The sequence below is a fragment of the Eschrichtius robustus genome, chromosome 2 (assembly GCF_028021215.1).
Source record: "Eschrichtius robustus isolate mEscRob2 chromosome 2, mEscRob2.pri, whole genome shotgun sequence".
In the NCBI taxonomy this organism is placed as follows: domain Eukaryota; kingdom Metazoa; phylum Chordata; class Mammalia; order Artiodactyla; family Eschrichtiidae; genus Eschrichtius; species Eschrichtius robustus.
The window spans coordinates 4,025,572-4,041,949 of NC_090825.1; the positions used below are offsets into that span (position 1 = coordinate 4,025,572).

Sequence of the window (16,378 nt, forward strand, 5' to 3'; positions counted from 1 at the left end):
TTCAAGAGATGCAAGGAAAATCAGGGAAATCTTCTGGAAAGAAACAGCGTTGGTGCTGATACCATTCAGCTCAACCATACTTGGCTGGCAATGTTAGACTCCCTTTCAAGCATTTGATGGTGATGTGTGCACCTCACTGATTTATGACTGTGCTCTGTCATCAACCTGAGCCCCTACAGCTGGGTCGAGGAGGCGCTGGGTGATTTTAAGGGTTTGCGGAATATCAAAGCAAGTGGCTGCTTAAAGATCACCTGGTCTGGTGATTGTCAGACTGCCCCCTAGGGAGGACCAGCAGCTTGGAGCATCATTTCTTACCAATTTTATTTATTGTCATTCCTTCTAAGATTTTTGTTTGTCTCTGTGTCCAAAAAGTATTTGAAACCCATTGACTCTTGGCTGAGCTGCCTCCTCACCCCCCTACACACACACACACACACACACACACACACACACACACGCACAAAATATGTATGCAAGTGATATCTGACATCTAGGTGTTGAGAGATTTGATCAAGACCACATTTGAATCTGGGAAAGAGACATTTTGAATTTTCCTTTTTGACATGCATGGTGCCAGGTATTCTGAACAGTTTAAGAGGAACGTTTTATTATCCCATTTTATAGGTGAGGAAACTGAGGCTCAGGGACTTGAGAAATTTGCTCCAAATCAACCCACTTGTGAACGACAGGAGCAAGACCCTGATGGAGGTTCCCCTGCCTCCACAGCCTGTGTTCCCCCAGGTTATCTGACCTGCCCTGGCCCTGAGAGTCCCACACGACTGCTGTCCCCGTGTCCACTTCCCATCTCTCGGGGAGGATGGGTTTGCTTCTTGAAAAGCCTGCATCAGGCTCTGGACAAGTAGATCCTACGTGTGGTGCTATCATCACCTCCAGGGTGTGATTTACCATCCAGATGACTTTGACTCATCGTTGCTTTGAAGGGTTTCTCCTTTCCTTGACCCACTGCTGTCTGATCAGCCTAAAATATTGGTACAACCTCTAAAAAAGCTTGGCTCTTCATCATTCTGGGTGATGCTTATCATTAGTAATAAAGAAATACTTGCTGATGTAATTGAATAACTCAAGAAAATTCTATAGAAGACATTAAGAGCATCTGACATTGAATATAACTCTCAAGTCCAAGTTAATCTGAAATTATGTTTACATTTGGGTATTTGAGTTGGTGTTGTAGCTGGAGGGTTGTTCTTTGTTCGTTCAACAAACATCAGTGGAGCACTTGTCACGGACTAGTGAGTCCACTTGCACTCGGGCTCTGAGCACAGTTAAGAAGAGCCCCTGTAGATAAGAAAGAGAAAAAAGTGCATTGTTTTAACATATAGGGTGATAACCACCTTGAATAAAGTACTATGAGTCACGGAAGCAAAAAAAAAATGTCTGGTATGTATAACTTGAATAGTAATTTTATTTCTTAGTTGCCAAATACCAACCTTATCTTCAAAATGTGCCCTATTCATTCTTCCATGACTTTATTAATGTTAATATCAGCTGTAATTGTTGTGTGGTATTTTCATGCCCCTGTGCTAACACCCACAGCAGTGCAGAATATGGGCTTTGTACTGCTTGGAAAAGCAACTCGAGACATAGTAGTGCTGAAGTTTGGGTGGGCATCAGAATCAAGTTATTGTGTTAGGATTCGCCCAAATGCCAGAGCCTAACCCGCAACTTACTAAATCAAAAATCTAACAGGGTGGGCTTTGGGGAGACACATGTGTGGTGCATTTCTCAGATATTCTGACACTCAAAAAAGTCTGAGAATCACTGAAAATGCCTTAGATGAAAATGGTTAAGACCAAGGTGTCCCCAGACCTGGGATGTTGTGGCTTTGAATTCCTTAGAAATGTAGGCAGAAGTGGTAGCAAATTCATCTAGGGCACTCGCAGGACCCTAATTTGTCTTCTTTATATTCAGGTCAAGGGCCAGCCAGGGGAGGGTACTTTGTTATTTCGTTTTTATCACTTTCTCCCCAAAGCAGCCTCCACATGAATCCTCTGCATCACCGTGACACATTTCTTCTGCCATATGGTTACCCTTACCTTGATTGATTGCTTTTAATAGAACTTCAGAGAATGGGTGGAGGCCCAAATGACCACATCTACATCACCCTTGGTACTGAGCAGGAATTTTGCAGAAATTCCACAATGTTTGTGCGCCAGATTTCCTTGGACACACCCTTCAATCATGCTCCGGTTACACTATTGCACGGGTCCCGCCTGGGCTCTGACGTCAGAGTGTCGGGTTCCAGTCCGGACTCTGAGACCCTGGACAAGCCTGTCTCCAGCCCTCAGTCTTGCTGTCACTGTAGGCTTGTAGGCTTGTAGTAAGATTCGGGTTAGAAAATATAGGTAATGTGCTTAATGTCTTGTCTGAAAAATACTGCTTACAAATGGGAGTTGTCATTTTTACTGATATTATTAAACAGCTCTAAGAAAAACAGTTAAGTCTTCAGCCTCGGACACAAGTGCAGATTCCCTGGCCCCCTTTTGGAGCCCACTTCCCCTGTGTTGGTGTCTCCTATCCCTGTGACCCTCCCTCCATTCATCCTGGGATTCTTGGTGTCAGAAAGCCCACGGATTCAGTAACCCACCTATCCTTCTTTGCTTTCTCCCCTCTAGCTTTTCCCCTTCCTTCTGTATCCCACTCATTCAGAACTGCTCTCTGGGAATCTATACAGTGATCAGGTAGGTACCAGACATTAATGGCCAAAAATGGCTTGACTCTCCAAGGGTGTATCTACCCTAATGGGAAGTCTTCAAGGTCACGGAGCTCCCAAATCCCTGAGGCTTTCTTTCCAAGGCAGTCAGTTGTGCTCTTCTGAGGTGGGTGAAGATGGCAACATGAGGCTATCCCACAGGACTAGCTTTAGGAAGTTAAGAAGAAGAGACCTACTTGGTGGGGAGAGGTAGCAACTCAGTCAGTGGGATTCTTATAGGTGCAAGGCTGCAGTTTTGTCGAGTGACAGTAAGGGGTTGCTGTTGACATTGTGGGATTTGAACATCTGCAAAGGACCCTATCAAGAGGTCCCATAGCCACTGTAGCCTGAGATGTTCCCATATACTAAGCTAGGGCTGGAGCCCCAAAGTGGTCTGGTTTCAGTCAAGAGTAACAGACGTACCTTCAAACAACGCCTGCAGATAAACGCCACCACAGCTACTCACTGGGGTTCCATGGCACCACTTCCTCCAAAGGGATGTAGGGAGTCTGGTCAAGTCCTGGCCTGCTGTCACAGCGTCCGGCAGTGAAGACCTAGCATCAGCTGGATCAGCACTGGGTGTAGGGACAAAATGTCAGCACCACCAAGAGGGGCGGTAGTGGTTTAGTAGTTCTTAAATTGTGTAATCCACTCACCTGTGGAGCCTGCATTTGTGTTTCTGACAAACACCTGGAAATTCTGACCATGGCTGGTGAGCAGCAAAGAGTGTAGAGAGAGAAGAAAGCAGTGAGAACATCAGCAGCTTTTTCAGGATCAAATAAACTGCCCTCTACATCCCACTAGAAATGCTTTTTTATAATTAAAATGTCTGCCCTTGGCAGACATCTGGACATGTGCTCTGTTTTGATGTTGGTGTGCACTTTCAAACAGCTGGACAAATGGTAGTTCTCCAGGAAAGGTCTGTGACCTCATGGATATTCTCCCCTGTTTGGCTGTTAGGACTCTTTCTTCTGCCTGCCTAGCATACAGGAGAAGGGGGACCTTTACACTGTTGACTTGACTTGTGTTTGTTAGAGTGTGTTAGACAGTTGAAACTGTTATTTGTTTTGAAAGACCCATTTCTTTCTCTCTCTCGTAGCTTCGGCATGGTCCATGATGGAGAAGGGAACGTGTGCAAAAAGTCTGAGGGCAACATAATGTCCCCTACGTTGGCAGGACGCAATGGAGTCTTCTCCTGGTCACCCTGCAGCCGCCAGTACCTGCACAAATTTTTAAGGTATGAGCCCCTAAAGCTGGTTGTGTATCTCTCTGTGCCTTTGATGTTCACTGCTGGGTCAGCCTAATCCTGTACAAGAAGCCCCAGACTCAGGTGCCCTTTCTGCAGATGGCCCCCATTTGAAGGCATCTGGAGACATTCATTGACCAAGGAATTTGCTAAACACTTTCTTAGAGCCTCAAGTTCTGCAAACTTAATCTGACATCATTTGACCTTTAGAGTCAAAAGAATCCCTTAAGATACTTAGCAAACCAAAGTATTTGTCACTACCATTTAGTTGTTTTGTTTTTTAATTCTTACTTCTATAACCAGACATTTTCAGTCCATGATTTTTTAATTTTTTAATGTTTAAATCTTTTCTTGTAGTTTTATTGAGATATAATTGACATACCATGAATTATTATTATTATTTTTTTTACAAAATACATTTCTCATTAGGAGGCAAAAAAAAAAAAAAAAAGAGTATATAAACCTTCACCTGGGTCTAAAATCCTATAATTTTAAGAATTATTTCTGGAAGGTTTTATTATAGGTCTAATTCATTTAGGGTATAGAACATTAAGGAGGTAGAGTTTGACCCCTTGAAAAAGAGATAGTCGGTAGATTTTAAAATTTTAGAGAAATAAGGGACTTTAAGAAACATTTTTAGATCTGCTAGTAAAGTGGATTATCCCCCTGGTTTTCTCTCTTTCTTTCTTATTTTTTCAGTAGAGCCCCTTTTCTTTTTTTTTCTGCTGCACAAATTAACCCGTCTTGTTTCTAGAACATCATTTGCGCAGGGTCTCAGGCCTATTTCTGTTGGTTTTACTCCCGACATTCTGTTCATTATCCTATGGATGGCTCCCTATGCTCAGCTGGGGCGGTGAGCGCACAGCTGCTTTCCCTTTCTTGCTGCCTCTTCCATCACTTCCAGACCTCATAACACATCTTCTGAGCTGCGTCCTGACTACCAGCCTTGGGGGCTCCAGCCTGCAGCTGTGGTCCTTCCTCACAGCCTTACTTTGAGACCTCAGCTGAGATATTTTACCACTGAAAGGAATGATGACTGCTTTCCATATTTTGTGCTACCCAGGAAGAGTGAGAATTTTGTAGATAATATCTGTACCCTGGTAATATAAACCTATATTCTAGGAATATCCACTTGATCATTTTTTTAATTTCTATTACCCAAAAGGCAATGTTCACATGATACAATCAGTCCTTCCAACATTTGCTGTTCTCTGTATGGTGGTCTCTTGGAGTCAAGTTGGGGATTGTTAGCACTTTTTTCAGCTTTTTCATGCACCTGTTCAAATGTGCATGCGTGTGTGTGTGTGTGTGAAGGACTCTGCTTTCTCTAATAAAGAAGATAATTCACTTTAGCTCACAATGCTCTTATTTGTATTAACAAGGAAATTTTTGAGTTTTCTATATTCCAAATCCTTTCTATAAACTTCTACATTCTTTTCTTAAAATTTTACTTCTTTTTCATCTTAATGGCGATGATGAAGATATATAAACATTTTAAATTTTTTGAAATATGCTCTGACAACTTGAAAATCCCAGGGATGCAAAGTATGGGCATGCAGTGAGAAGCAGCATCACGAAAGAGTCCAGAAAAAGTTTTTAAACTGCCAAGAAATATAGGAAAACTCACAGAAAGGAAATAGTTATAGGCTTAGAGAATAATTATTTTGATGACATTAAATATGGGCTGTAATCTTCAAATCAGAATATTATCCTGAGAATACTTATTAAGATTCTGGAGTTCAAAGCCATTTTGTCCAGTGATACTGGAATGGTTAAACATATGCTGAGGTATGCTCATTTGTTTTTGTGGCAATCAGTAAAACCTTTCTGTAGCCATGCAGTAACAAACATTTATTTTCAGGGGCTTTACTGATTTTTTTGGACCACATAATAATAAAAATGCAAGATTTTACATGCTCCCAAATTTGATTTCTCGAGAGATTAAATTTTCCAAGATAGCCTTTCATTGTCAAATTCACTCTTAAGATTCACTGTACTTGAGATGTCTAGTTGTGAATTGGACATGTCCACAGTGCATCAATCCTGATTTTTCATTGGCTTAATGAACCTGAGACCATCTTTTACATGTTTGCTGACTTCTGATTTCCAAGTAATCAAAATACTGTTATATTCTCCACCAATTAGTTGGCAATTTGGACATGATCCCAACAATGAGTAAGGATAAACGGCCAACTTTACAAAGGTGAATCTGTTTTCCTTTACGAGCAGCCTAGCATTGGGTACATGGAAAAAATATATATAATAAGGGAACTCAATTAGCCTGAAGTTGTCAGCACAACTTTTCTCTACACTCAGTAGAGTTAAGAAGGACAGATATGTCTTTGCAGTAAATTCCTCAACCTCACCAGTAAAGACATATGTCATTTCCTATGGGCAGACACAGACCTCGTCACATTCACTCATGTCTGTATCCCGGAGGCCTAAGACTTAGGGAAATTGTAGCTCGTTATTTTAAACTTAATGACAACACGGACTCATCTTCAATTTGCTTTTTAAAAACTTGAATCATGCACTTCTGATCAGTGGACACACCTCCCCACTTGTCATATGAATCTGCCTCCATACACAAGAAAGGTCATCACAGGAAAGCAGGAGTTTGAGGGATGCCCTGCCGTACCCCAGACCACCCTGTCGATGGGAAAACATGATTTGGCCTGAAAGAGTATGTTGTGGGGCATAATAGAAATATTACATTTCAGTTCACATCTTGCTCTGCTGTATAATGTTCATCTTAAGAAAAACAAACCAGCGAGTCATGGCTGAGTGCAGTTTCTGTGAGACTGGAGAATGGGCACTGCCGTGTCATTGATCAGCGAGGGAATCAGAGCTCATGTGCCAATCAGGTCTTCATCACTATGCCTGGGAAGGCCTTGACCTTGGCAACTAATATAACCTTTTCTGGGGGCTCCTGTTGTCTCTCTTGGAAAAAGAGGGGATACAAGTAAAAGAACTCTCGAGCTCTTTAACGTTTTATGGTTCATGAATCAGAGTGGGAAGAGGACTTTGAAATATTGTTGCAGAACATCTGGCCTTGCCTTATTTTCTTCATTGACATTATATATGTAGTTAAACACATATATAGAAAAGTACAAAATTATAAGCGTATAACTCAATAACTTTTCACACAGTGAACATTTTAATGTCACTTCTACCTAGATCATGATATGGAGCACGTTACAGTAGCCAAGTCATGGAAACAGCCTAAGTGTCCTTCAGTGGATGAAAGAGTAAAGAAGATGTGAGATATATGATGTATATGTGGTATTTATATATATATATATGCACTCTATCTAATTATATCTGTCTATCTATCTACCTGTCTACCTATCTACACACACACTGTAATATCATTCAGCCATGAGAAAGAAGGAAATTCTGTCATCTGTGACAACATGGATGGTTTTTGAGGGCATTATGCTAAGTGAAATAAGTCAGAGAAAGACAAATACTGCATGATCTCACTCATATGTGGAATGTTAAAAAGAAAATCAAACTCTTAGAAACAGAGAGTAGATTGGTAGTTTCCAAGGGCCGGGTGAGTGGGCGAGAGGTAATGGGTGAAAGTGGTCAAACTTCTAATGATTAGGTGAATGAGTTCTGGGACTGTCACGTGCACCATAGTGACTGCAGTCAACAATACTGTATTTTATAGTTGAAGCTTGCTGAGAGAGTAGATCTGAAAAGTTCCCACTACCAAATAAAAATTCTAACTTTGTGAAGTGATGGATGTGTTAACGAACCTAAAAAAATATATGGAACACTGCTCTCCCCACCCCCCCAGAATCCCCTTCCCCAATCCCATCATCACCTCCCTCTTCCCCACAGACAACCATTCCTCTGACACAGAACGCCACTGTAGACAGTTTTGTCTGGTTTTGAACTTACTATGAATGGAATCATGAGTTATGTGCTATTTTGTGTCTGGGGTCTTTAGCTAAATATTTTGATTATGAGATTCATCCTTGTTTCTGCATAAAAATATGATATTCATTTACTTATTTTTAATTGTGTGGATATGCTCCAACTTATTAATCCATCCTGTTAGTGATAGACATTTGCATTTCTAGTATTTGGCTATTATAAGAAATGTCACTGTGAATATTCTTTTGGTTTACACATATATCTCTGAGTATACACAGCAGAGGAACTTTGGGGTCATAAATATATATGTACAGTGTCAGTAGACACTGCCAAATAGCTTTCGTAAGTGGCTGTGCAAAGTTACAATCCCACAAGCACTTATGAATACTCAGGTTGTTCCACAATCTTGGCAACGCTTGATCTCGCTGGTCTTTTTCATTGTAGCCAATCTTGTGGGTCTGAGGTGGTAGATCAAAGTGGTAATTAATGAGATTGAACACCTTTTCACATGTTTAAAGGCGACTTTAAAAACCTCTTTAGTGAAGTGTCTGTTCAATTCTCTTGTGCATATTTTTGAAATTGAACTCCTTTATTTTTCTTATCTCTTGTTGGGAGTACTTTATATATACTGAGTAGGAACACTTCGTGCATTACGGGAAATATGTATTGCAAATATCTTCTTTCACTCTATGACTTAGTATTTACACTTTTAATGGTGTCTTTTGATAAACAGAAGAGATTTTTTATGTTTTTAAGGGAGTCCAATTACTCATATTTTTCCTTTAGGATTAGCACTTTCTGTGCACCACTGGAAAAAAACTCTGCTTACCCCAGAGCCATGAATATATTCTTCCACAAGCTTTGTTGTTTTGCTTATCACATGTAGGCCACCTGACTTTTGTGTAGGGCATGCAGCAGAGTTGAAACATATTTTGTCCTGGTGGATATCGGGTGATTGTAAAATGGCTGCAATGCTTTTCCTTCATGCACCCACACCCTGTTGTATCCCTGTGCCCACCTCACTGACTCTGGGCTTAGCTGTGTGACCTGCTTTGGATGATGGGACAAGCGCAAACATGCCCAAGCATGAGCCCAGCCAGAAGGGTCAGGGGTGGGATCTGCTCATGGCTCTTCAGATGCGATACTGACCAGAGCCCACTTTCACATCGCAGTGTTGATGTGTGTGTCGCTGTGTCTCCCCCTGCATGGGACCTTCCAGGCCCCTAGTCTGTGCACTGGACCAGGCAGGGACCTCATCCTCAGGGCCATGTACAGATTCTCTGTGGCTCCTTTGAAAGTTTACATGTCTCTTGTTTTCAGGTTACTTTTGACATTTTTCTGTGATATTGGTTTTCTGTAGAATTTCTTTCATGTACCCATGTGTGTTTTTCTTTTTCCTGCTTGGGGTTTTAGAACTGCTTACATCTGTGGTTTATTGTCTTTCATCAGTTTTTGAAAATGTTCAGACATTTTATCTACAAATATTGATTCTGACCCTTTCATTCTGTCTTCTCCTTTTTGGATTCCAATTATGTAAATGTTAGAACTTTTCACAATACCTCACGTACATATTTTGTATATATTCATTCTCTGGTGAAATTCTCCATCATAACCTCTTTTTCTCAAAGCTAATAACCATAATAATTTTAAATTCCATTTCTGACTACTCCAATATCTGGATTCCTTATGAATCTGTGTCTATTATTTGTGTATTCTCTTGGGTTTCAATGCTTTGGTCTCATCTCCCAATACATTTGGTAATTTTGAACAAACAAAGGATATTGTTAATGAAAAAATTAAAGACAAGATAGAGCCCCGAATGATGTTATCTTTTCTTTCTAGCAGACAGGGCAGTTGCAGTTTATCAGTAAGTCACTTTGGGGTTGAGCTGATGTCACCCTGGCATTCGGTCTTCCTAAACCAGCCTTTCAAGTTATTTCTTTACTCCTTCAGCAAAGACCTAGTATGGCTTCCGTGAAAATCTTGTTTACCAGGGCCGACCCACAATTTCAATCTTTATCTCCCAGCCCCACCAGATTGCCAACACCTTGCTCAGCTTCTCAGCCTCGTAAGGACCACTTTCCACTCAGCCACTAGGCTTCTTAGCGGCTTTTTATGACTCATTAAATTCCTTGAGGAGAAAAATATTACTGGGTGTTGGGTTCACTTCTCTACTTTCCTTTGCTCTGGAAATGTTCATCCCTCATGTTCTTTTTACTTTGATAGCCTTCTGATGCTTGTAGAACAATCAGTCTCATACGTGCTGGTCCACCATAGTTAAAAGTGGAAGTCCTCTTTGAATTAAATTTTAAGGATGAATAATAAATAATAGGTTACATTTGATCAAACTATAAAAAATCCTGAACCCGTGAACTTTAAAAAGTTTTTTCAGTCTCTTGCTTGGGTTCATCAGTGTAGCTGACTTTTCCTAGTTTCCTTTCTATGCAATGGGAATAATATTGCCAACCCTGATGTAACTTTAGGGAGATAATGGGGAACATCTAACTAGTATATAGGAATAATTTGAGATCATTAGAGAGAGGTGCTATGGAATTCCAAAGTTGCCAAATCACTCCTGTCATGGAGTGTTAGTTATGCTTTTATTCATTTTTCTCTACTTATAGACCCTTACATCATGATCATCGTAGCAGTAATAGAAAGATCATTTATTCAACACTCACAGTGAGCCAGTGACTGCTCTTAGCACTTTCCAAGCCTTTGATTTAATCTATTAAAAGGCTTCTGACCTCCTTCCATGTATGTTTAATGTCCTGTCCACAGTGACTGGTGCCCTTCCTCATGTTTTATGTATGTGGATATTAATTAAGGGCACACATGCATCAGTGGGCTCCAAGGCAATAGAATCTGGGACCCGGGTCCTGGAGACTGGGGCCAGAAAGATTCCAATCAAGGTGGACCACCACACAAAGAAAAGTTTGGGGATGCTTAGGCAGATCGACTGTTGTTAAGTTTATTGTGATTACAGAGGTGTTTTGTTTTTGTTTGTTTTTAGTTTTTGCTTATTGAAATCTGTAAATAGGATTTAGTTGCTATTTGCAAACATTTGTTTCTCCTCCCTCCAAATGCAAAAAATTATACCAAAGCCTGTCTCTGGTAGGGAAGAGGATACCCTATTTGTGGAGGAAGAAATCATTAGTTGGCCTTTAGCCCATCTTCTAGGGAACTTAAGGAGAATTAATTTTCTTCTTGACTTTGGAATCTAGTCAGAAATCAGCCTGCGTATAGAGCATTTCTGGTGGAAATCATTGCAATGCTCCATGTGGAAGCTGGAAGCTATTGTGCCAGGAAAGGAAGGAAGGAGGGAAGAAAGAAATAAAATTCCAGCCTTTGAAATTGGCTGATTGTGTTTTGCTGTTTACAGTGCCCATTTCATCGTTTTATTGTTCCTAGCAAGAAGTGTATTTTTAAGGTGTCTGTTATAGAAGCTCCTCACATCAAACATCTGGTTGTATTATCCCATTTCACTCTCCCCATGATAGGTTTGAGAAATCCGATGAAGAACAAATTGCCTCCCTGGAAAAGGTGAAACATATTATGAACAATTTCAGAAAATGTGACCTCTATATTTTAATAGAATTAAGATAAATGTTATATTGGACCTCAGGAGAAGAATGTCCCCTCTTCTTTATACAAGACATGGGGTAAAATTACATGAGAAAGAAAAGGCGTGATTGAATTACGTGTAATTACATGTAATTCATTCATTGAATTACATGATTGAAGTTACATCTTTGGTAATTTCCAGCATCACCAGTAGTTCCTCTTTGTTTTAGCACTGCCCAAGCTACATGCCTTGCTGATCAGCCAAAGCCCGTGAAGGAATACAAGTATCCTGAGAAGCTGCCGGGAGAGTTATACGATGCAAACACACAGTGCAAGTGGCAATTTGGAGAGAAAGCCAAGCTCTGCATGCTGGATTTTAAAAAGGCAAGTGACTCTTGGCAAATGTTCAATGTAAAATTCTTCATAAAACCGTTTTATTCAGTGAAGCTGACATTGATGTATTCTGCGTTTATTGGGTACCTACCAAATGTCAAATCCTGTATGTTAGGGCTGGTCCTATATAACAGGAAACACATGTTTTACTGGCAAAGAAAATGACAGTGGATACTGTTGTGGGGATCAGTTTCCTCTCAAGTACTGACTTGGCCTGTTGGGTCAGTTCTTTCTTTCTGATTTATCATGTGGGAGCTCAGCGAGAACTCTTGGTTGGTGTAAGATGGCAAATTAATACACTGCATTCCTTTCAAATGGTATTTAAGAAACAATGTCCCCCCACCCCCCTTACCTTCCTCAGATATAGACAAAATTTACTATAAAGCAGTAGCCTATCTGGGACTTCTGATTATTAAATTCCTCAAATTAAGTGTTTCTAGAGAAGTCTTTCATAGAACTCCATTGACCCCAGGGACACCAGCAGACTGGTTTCCTCATATAAATTCCTCATATAACACAGAGACATGTGCTCTCGCTAGACAAGGGAAAATCGAGATTTCACAGCTTGCCCTACTAAACCATTAGGAAAGCTACCCTAAATTAAATGAAATTAACTATTTTTGAGGTTTCTTTTATTCTAGTTTATAATGAAATCAAGAGGAAAACAGACAAAAATATATAGTCTTCCAGAAACCTCCAACATTTCAGAATGCACCTGGAATATTCCCCATTTCAGTCTAATGTGATAATCTTCTTTCTTCTAAACTAAAGTAGATCTCCCCCCAAAAGTCAATTACAGCCATGTGGCAGAACTGGATTCTTATCTCCTCAGCTGGGTAATCTCAGCTGGGAACAGGAATAATAAACCAGTCAGCATCAGCATATATTCCCAATGTTGCCTTTTCATTGGCAGAATATGTGAAATCCCTGAGAATTTTTTGTGTGTCACTCTCCTGTTTGCTAAGGAAACGGAGCATAAAACTTTTCTTTCAAAGATGGAATGTTCTACATCATACTGCTGGTTTTCACATTATTTTGCTGTGACCATGGAGTATCCTCCGTGGTAAACTAGTGCCGTTTGGAAAATACAGGAAATAAGAAGTTAAATGCAGCAGGTCTTTTTATTACTGAGGAAATATTTACCTGCAGGGAAATGTATTTCTTATAGGTGTACAATTGGGTTTTAACAAATGTATTCCCCCGTGTTACCAGCATAAAGCTAGAATGTTCCCTTTTGCCCCCTTCCATTCAATCCCCTCCCCACCCCAGTAAGCAACCATTGTTCTGACTTCTGTCACCGTACTTTCACATTGCTTATTCTGGAACTTCATAATTGCCAAGTAAAGTTTTCACATTTCGCCATTAAATATGATGCTTTCAGTTTTACATAGTTACCTTTTATCAAGTTGAAAAAGTTCCCTTGTGGTCCTAGATTGGTAAGAGATTTTATCACAAACTTATGTTGACTTTTATCATACTTTTTTTTTTCTGCATCTATTGATATAAATGTATTTTTCTCCTTTATTCTGTTAATGTAGTGAATTGTACTGATGGGTTTAAAATTATTTTTCATTGATTTTTGAATGTTAAACTAACCTATATTCCTAGGATAACTTTACTTGGTCATAATCTATTATTCATTTTTATATTTTGTTGATTTGATTTGAGACTATTTCGTTCATTATTTTTATATCTCTGTTCTTGAATGGTATAATTTAGAAATTTTTTTCTTAAAATTACCATTCAAGAATTTATATCAGGGTTATGCTGCCCTGAAAAAATGATTTGGAAGTGCTCCCTACTCCTTTGCTTTCTTGAAGAGCTTGTAATAAAATTGCTATTGTTTCTTCCTTAAAGTTTTGTTAGAACTTACCAGTGAATCCTATCTGCGGGAAGGTTTTTGTAATTACTAATTCAACTACACTAACACGTAGGGTTATGCAGAAGAAATTCCTAGCTAGACTGATCAGATTCATTGGAAAAAAAATAAATAAACATCAAAAAATGACACAGGAAGAGACCTTTTCCAATGAATTTTTTTGTTTTATCTGTTTTTTTTTTTTTTTGGGATTTTTTTTTACCAAAAGTTATTTGTAATATTCTCATTTATCCCTTGAATGACTGAAAGCTCTATAGTGACATTTCCTCTTCTATTCCTAATAATGATAACATGTGTTTCTTTATCTCTTTTTCTTGGTCAGTCTAACTAGAAGTTTATCAGATGAATTAGTCCTTTCAAAACATCAGTATTTATCTTTATTAATTTTTAAAAGAAATATTTGTTGGTTTCTTTTCTATTTCATTAATGTCTGTTTTGTCTTTATTACTTACTAAGGCTTAATGTGACTTTCTGTTCCTTGCTGTTTATGGGATAAACTTGGATCACTGACTTTAAAAATTTCTTCTTTTCTAATATAACCATTTAACTATAATTAAAGCTAGTAATTTTTTTCTCAGCAGCATTATTAACATATATCCTGAACATTTTTAGATGTTGAATCTTTAATATAATTAGCTATGAAATATTTTCTAATTTAAGCGGTGATTTCTTCTTTAACCCATGCATTATTTAGGAGTATACTATTTAACTACCAAATAATTGGTGATTTTCTAGACAGCTTATTAATTTTGATTTCTAATTTTGTTCAATTTTATCAGAGAATATACCCTATAAGTATATTTTTGAAATTTATTGAAACAGATTTCATAGCTCAGCATTTGGTCTACCCTGGTGAACATTCTATGGCCACTTGAAAGAATTGTGAATTCTGCAGTGGTCAGGTATAGTGTTCTAGATATATCTATTTTGTTAATTTGTCTGATGATATTGTTTATAGCTTCTATATCCTCTGCAATATTTGGTACTTGTTATGTAACAATTTAATAGATATGAGTGTTAAAGTCTCTAACAAAGATTGTGTACATTTCTATTTCTCCCATTAGTTCTATTAGTTTTTGCTTTGTATATTTTGAAGCTGGGTATTTAGGTGCGTACACATTTAGGATTTTTATGTCTTCCTGACTCTTTCATTAATATACAATAACTTTATTTTATTTTTGATAATGTTACTTTCCCTTGAATTATACTTCATCTTATGTTAATACAGCCACATCAGCTTATTTAGGAATACTCTTTGCATGATATCTTTCCCCACCCTTTTACTTTCCATTTCTCTGTGTTTTTATATAAAATATGTCTGCCGTAACACCCTTTAGTTTGGCATTGCTTTTCTATCCAGTTGAACAATCTATAGCCTTTCACTGGGATGTTTAATCCATTTATATTTAATGTAATTATTGACATAGTGGATTTAAGTCTACCATTTTGCTATTTGTTTCCCATTGTTCTCATTCCTTTTTTTTGTTTTCTTTTGGATTAAACATGCTTTTAAAAATTCTATTTTTGCATCAATTTGCTTTTTAGCTATATTTTCTTGTATTTTTAGTGGTTACTCTAGAGATTACAGCTGCATCTTTAATTTACAACCTACATAGAATTAGCATCATGTCACTTTATGCAAAATGCAGGATCCTTACAACAAATAAGTCCATGTATCCCTCTTTCACAGTATGTACTATTGTCATCATGTATTTTATTTCTATGCATGCTGTAAACCACATGACACAATGTTAAAATTTTTGTTTTAAAATAATGGGTTGCTTTTAAATAAAATAGGGTCATCTTTTATATTTACCCACATGTTTGCCATTTATTATTTATGCTTTCTTATATGCTTTCTTATAGATCAATTTCAAATTGTATCATTTCCTTAGTGGATGAAAAACTTCCTTTAGCATTTCTTGTAACACAATCTGTGGCCACAAAGTACGTCAGGTTTTCTTTATCTGAAAATGTTATTAACTCACCCTCAGTTTTGAAGAACACTTTTTCTGAGTACAGAATTCTAAACAGTTTATTCTTTTTTTTTCCTTTAGACACTTTAAAGATATAATTCCATTTTCATCTGGACTCAGCTGTTTCTGATAAAATGTTTGTCATCATTTGTATCTTTCTTCTAACATTTCTAATCATTTGTTTAGACAATTCAGCAAGCTATGCGTTTGGGTTATTTTAAGTTTCAGTTCCAGAATTACTATTTGGTTCTTTTTTTATAGTCTATATTTCTCTAGGGAATGTCCCATTTGTTCACTTATTATGTCCATTTTTAAATATATTTATAACATTACATATGTTACAATTATATATTGTAACATATTGTTATTTTATGTTACATGTATTTATATTATGTTATTATAATAGGTGAATCCTTTTGATCCCCTGAGGCTTGTTTTACTCTTCCTTAGGGCTCATCTATTCTGGTTTTTCCTTAGCCCTAGGGCATGGCCTGTACTCTAGTTTGTGGTTCTTACTCATGAGATGTGGACGCCCGGGATGCTCACTGAAGTCTCTCCACTTTGTGTGGCCAGAACACTGCTGTCTCCTAGCATTGTGCATCTCTGTCTTCTAGCCCTTATCAGCTTTCATCCTAAATCTGTTGCCCTCTTCCAGGCCACTTGGAGTCTCATCCTGTACATCAACCATTCACTCCCCAGATAAGGACCTGCAGGAAATCCTCATGGAG

At 38.3% G+C, this 16,378-nt stretch overlaps 1 protein-coding gene across 1 annotated transcript in view; it reads left to right on the plus strand.

Moving 5' to 3' along the window:
* The window catches only part of ADAMTS16 (ADAM metallopeptidase with thrombospondin type 1 motif 16), a 148,302-nt gene that overhangs the window by 45,525 nt on the left and 86,399 nt on the right, over positions 1-16,378 (plus strand). The window contains exons 7-8 of the mRNA XM_068531855.1: positions 3,810-3,947; positions 11,633-11,786. Of these exons, the coding sequence (XP_068387956.1) occupies positions 3,810-3,947; positions 11,633-11,786 (292 nt within the window). The remainder of the gene's footprint in view (positions 1-3,809; positions 3,948-11,632; positions 11,787-16,378) is intronic.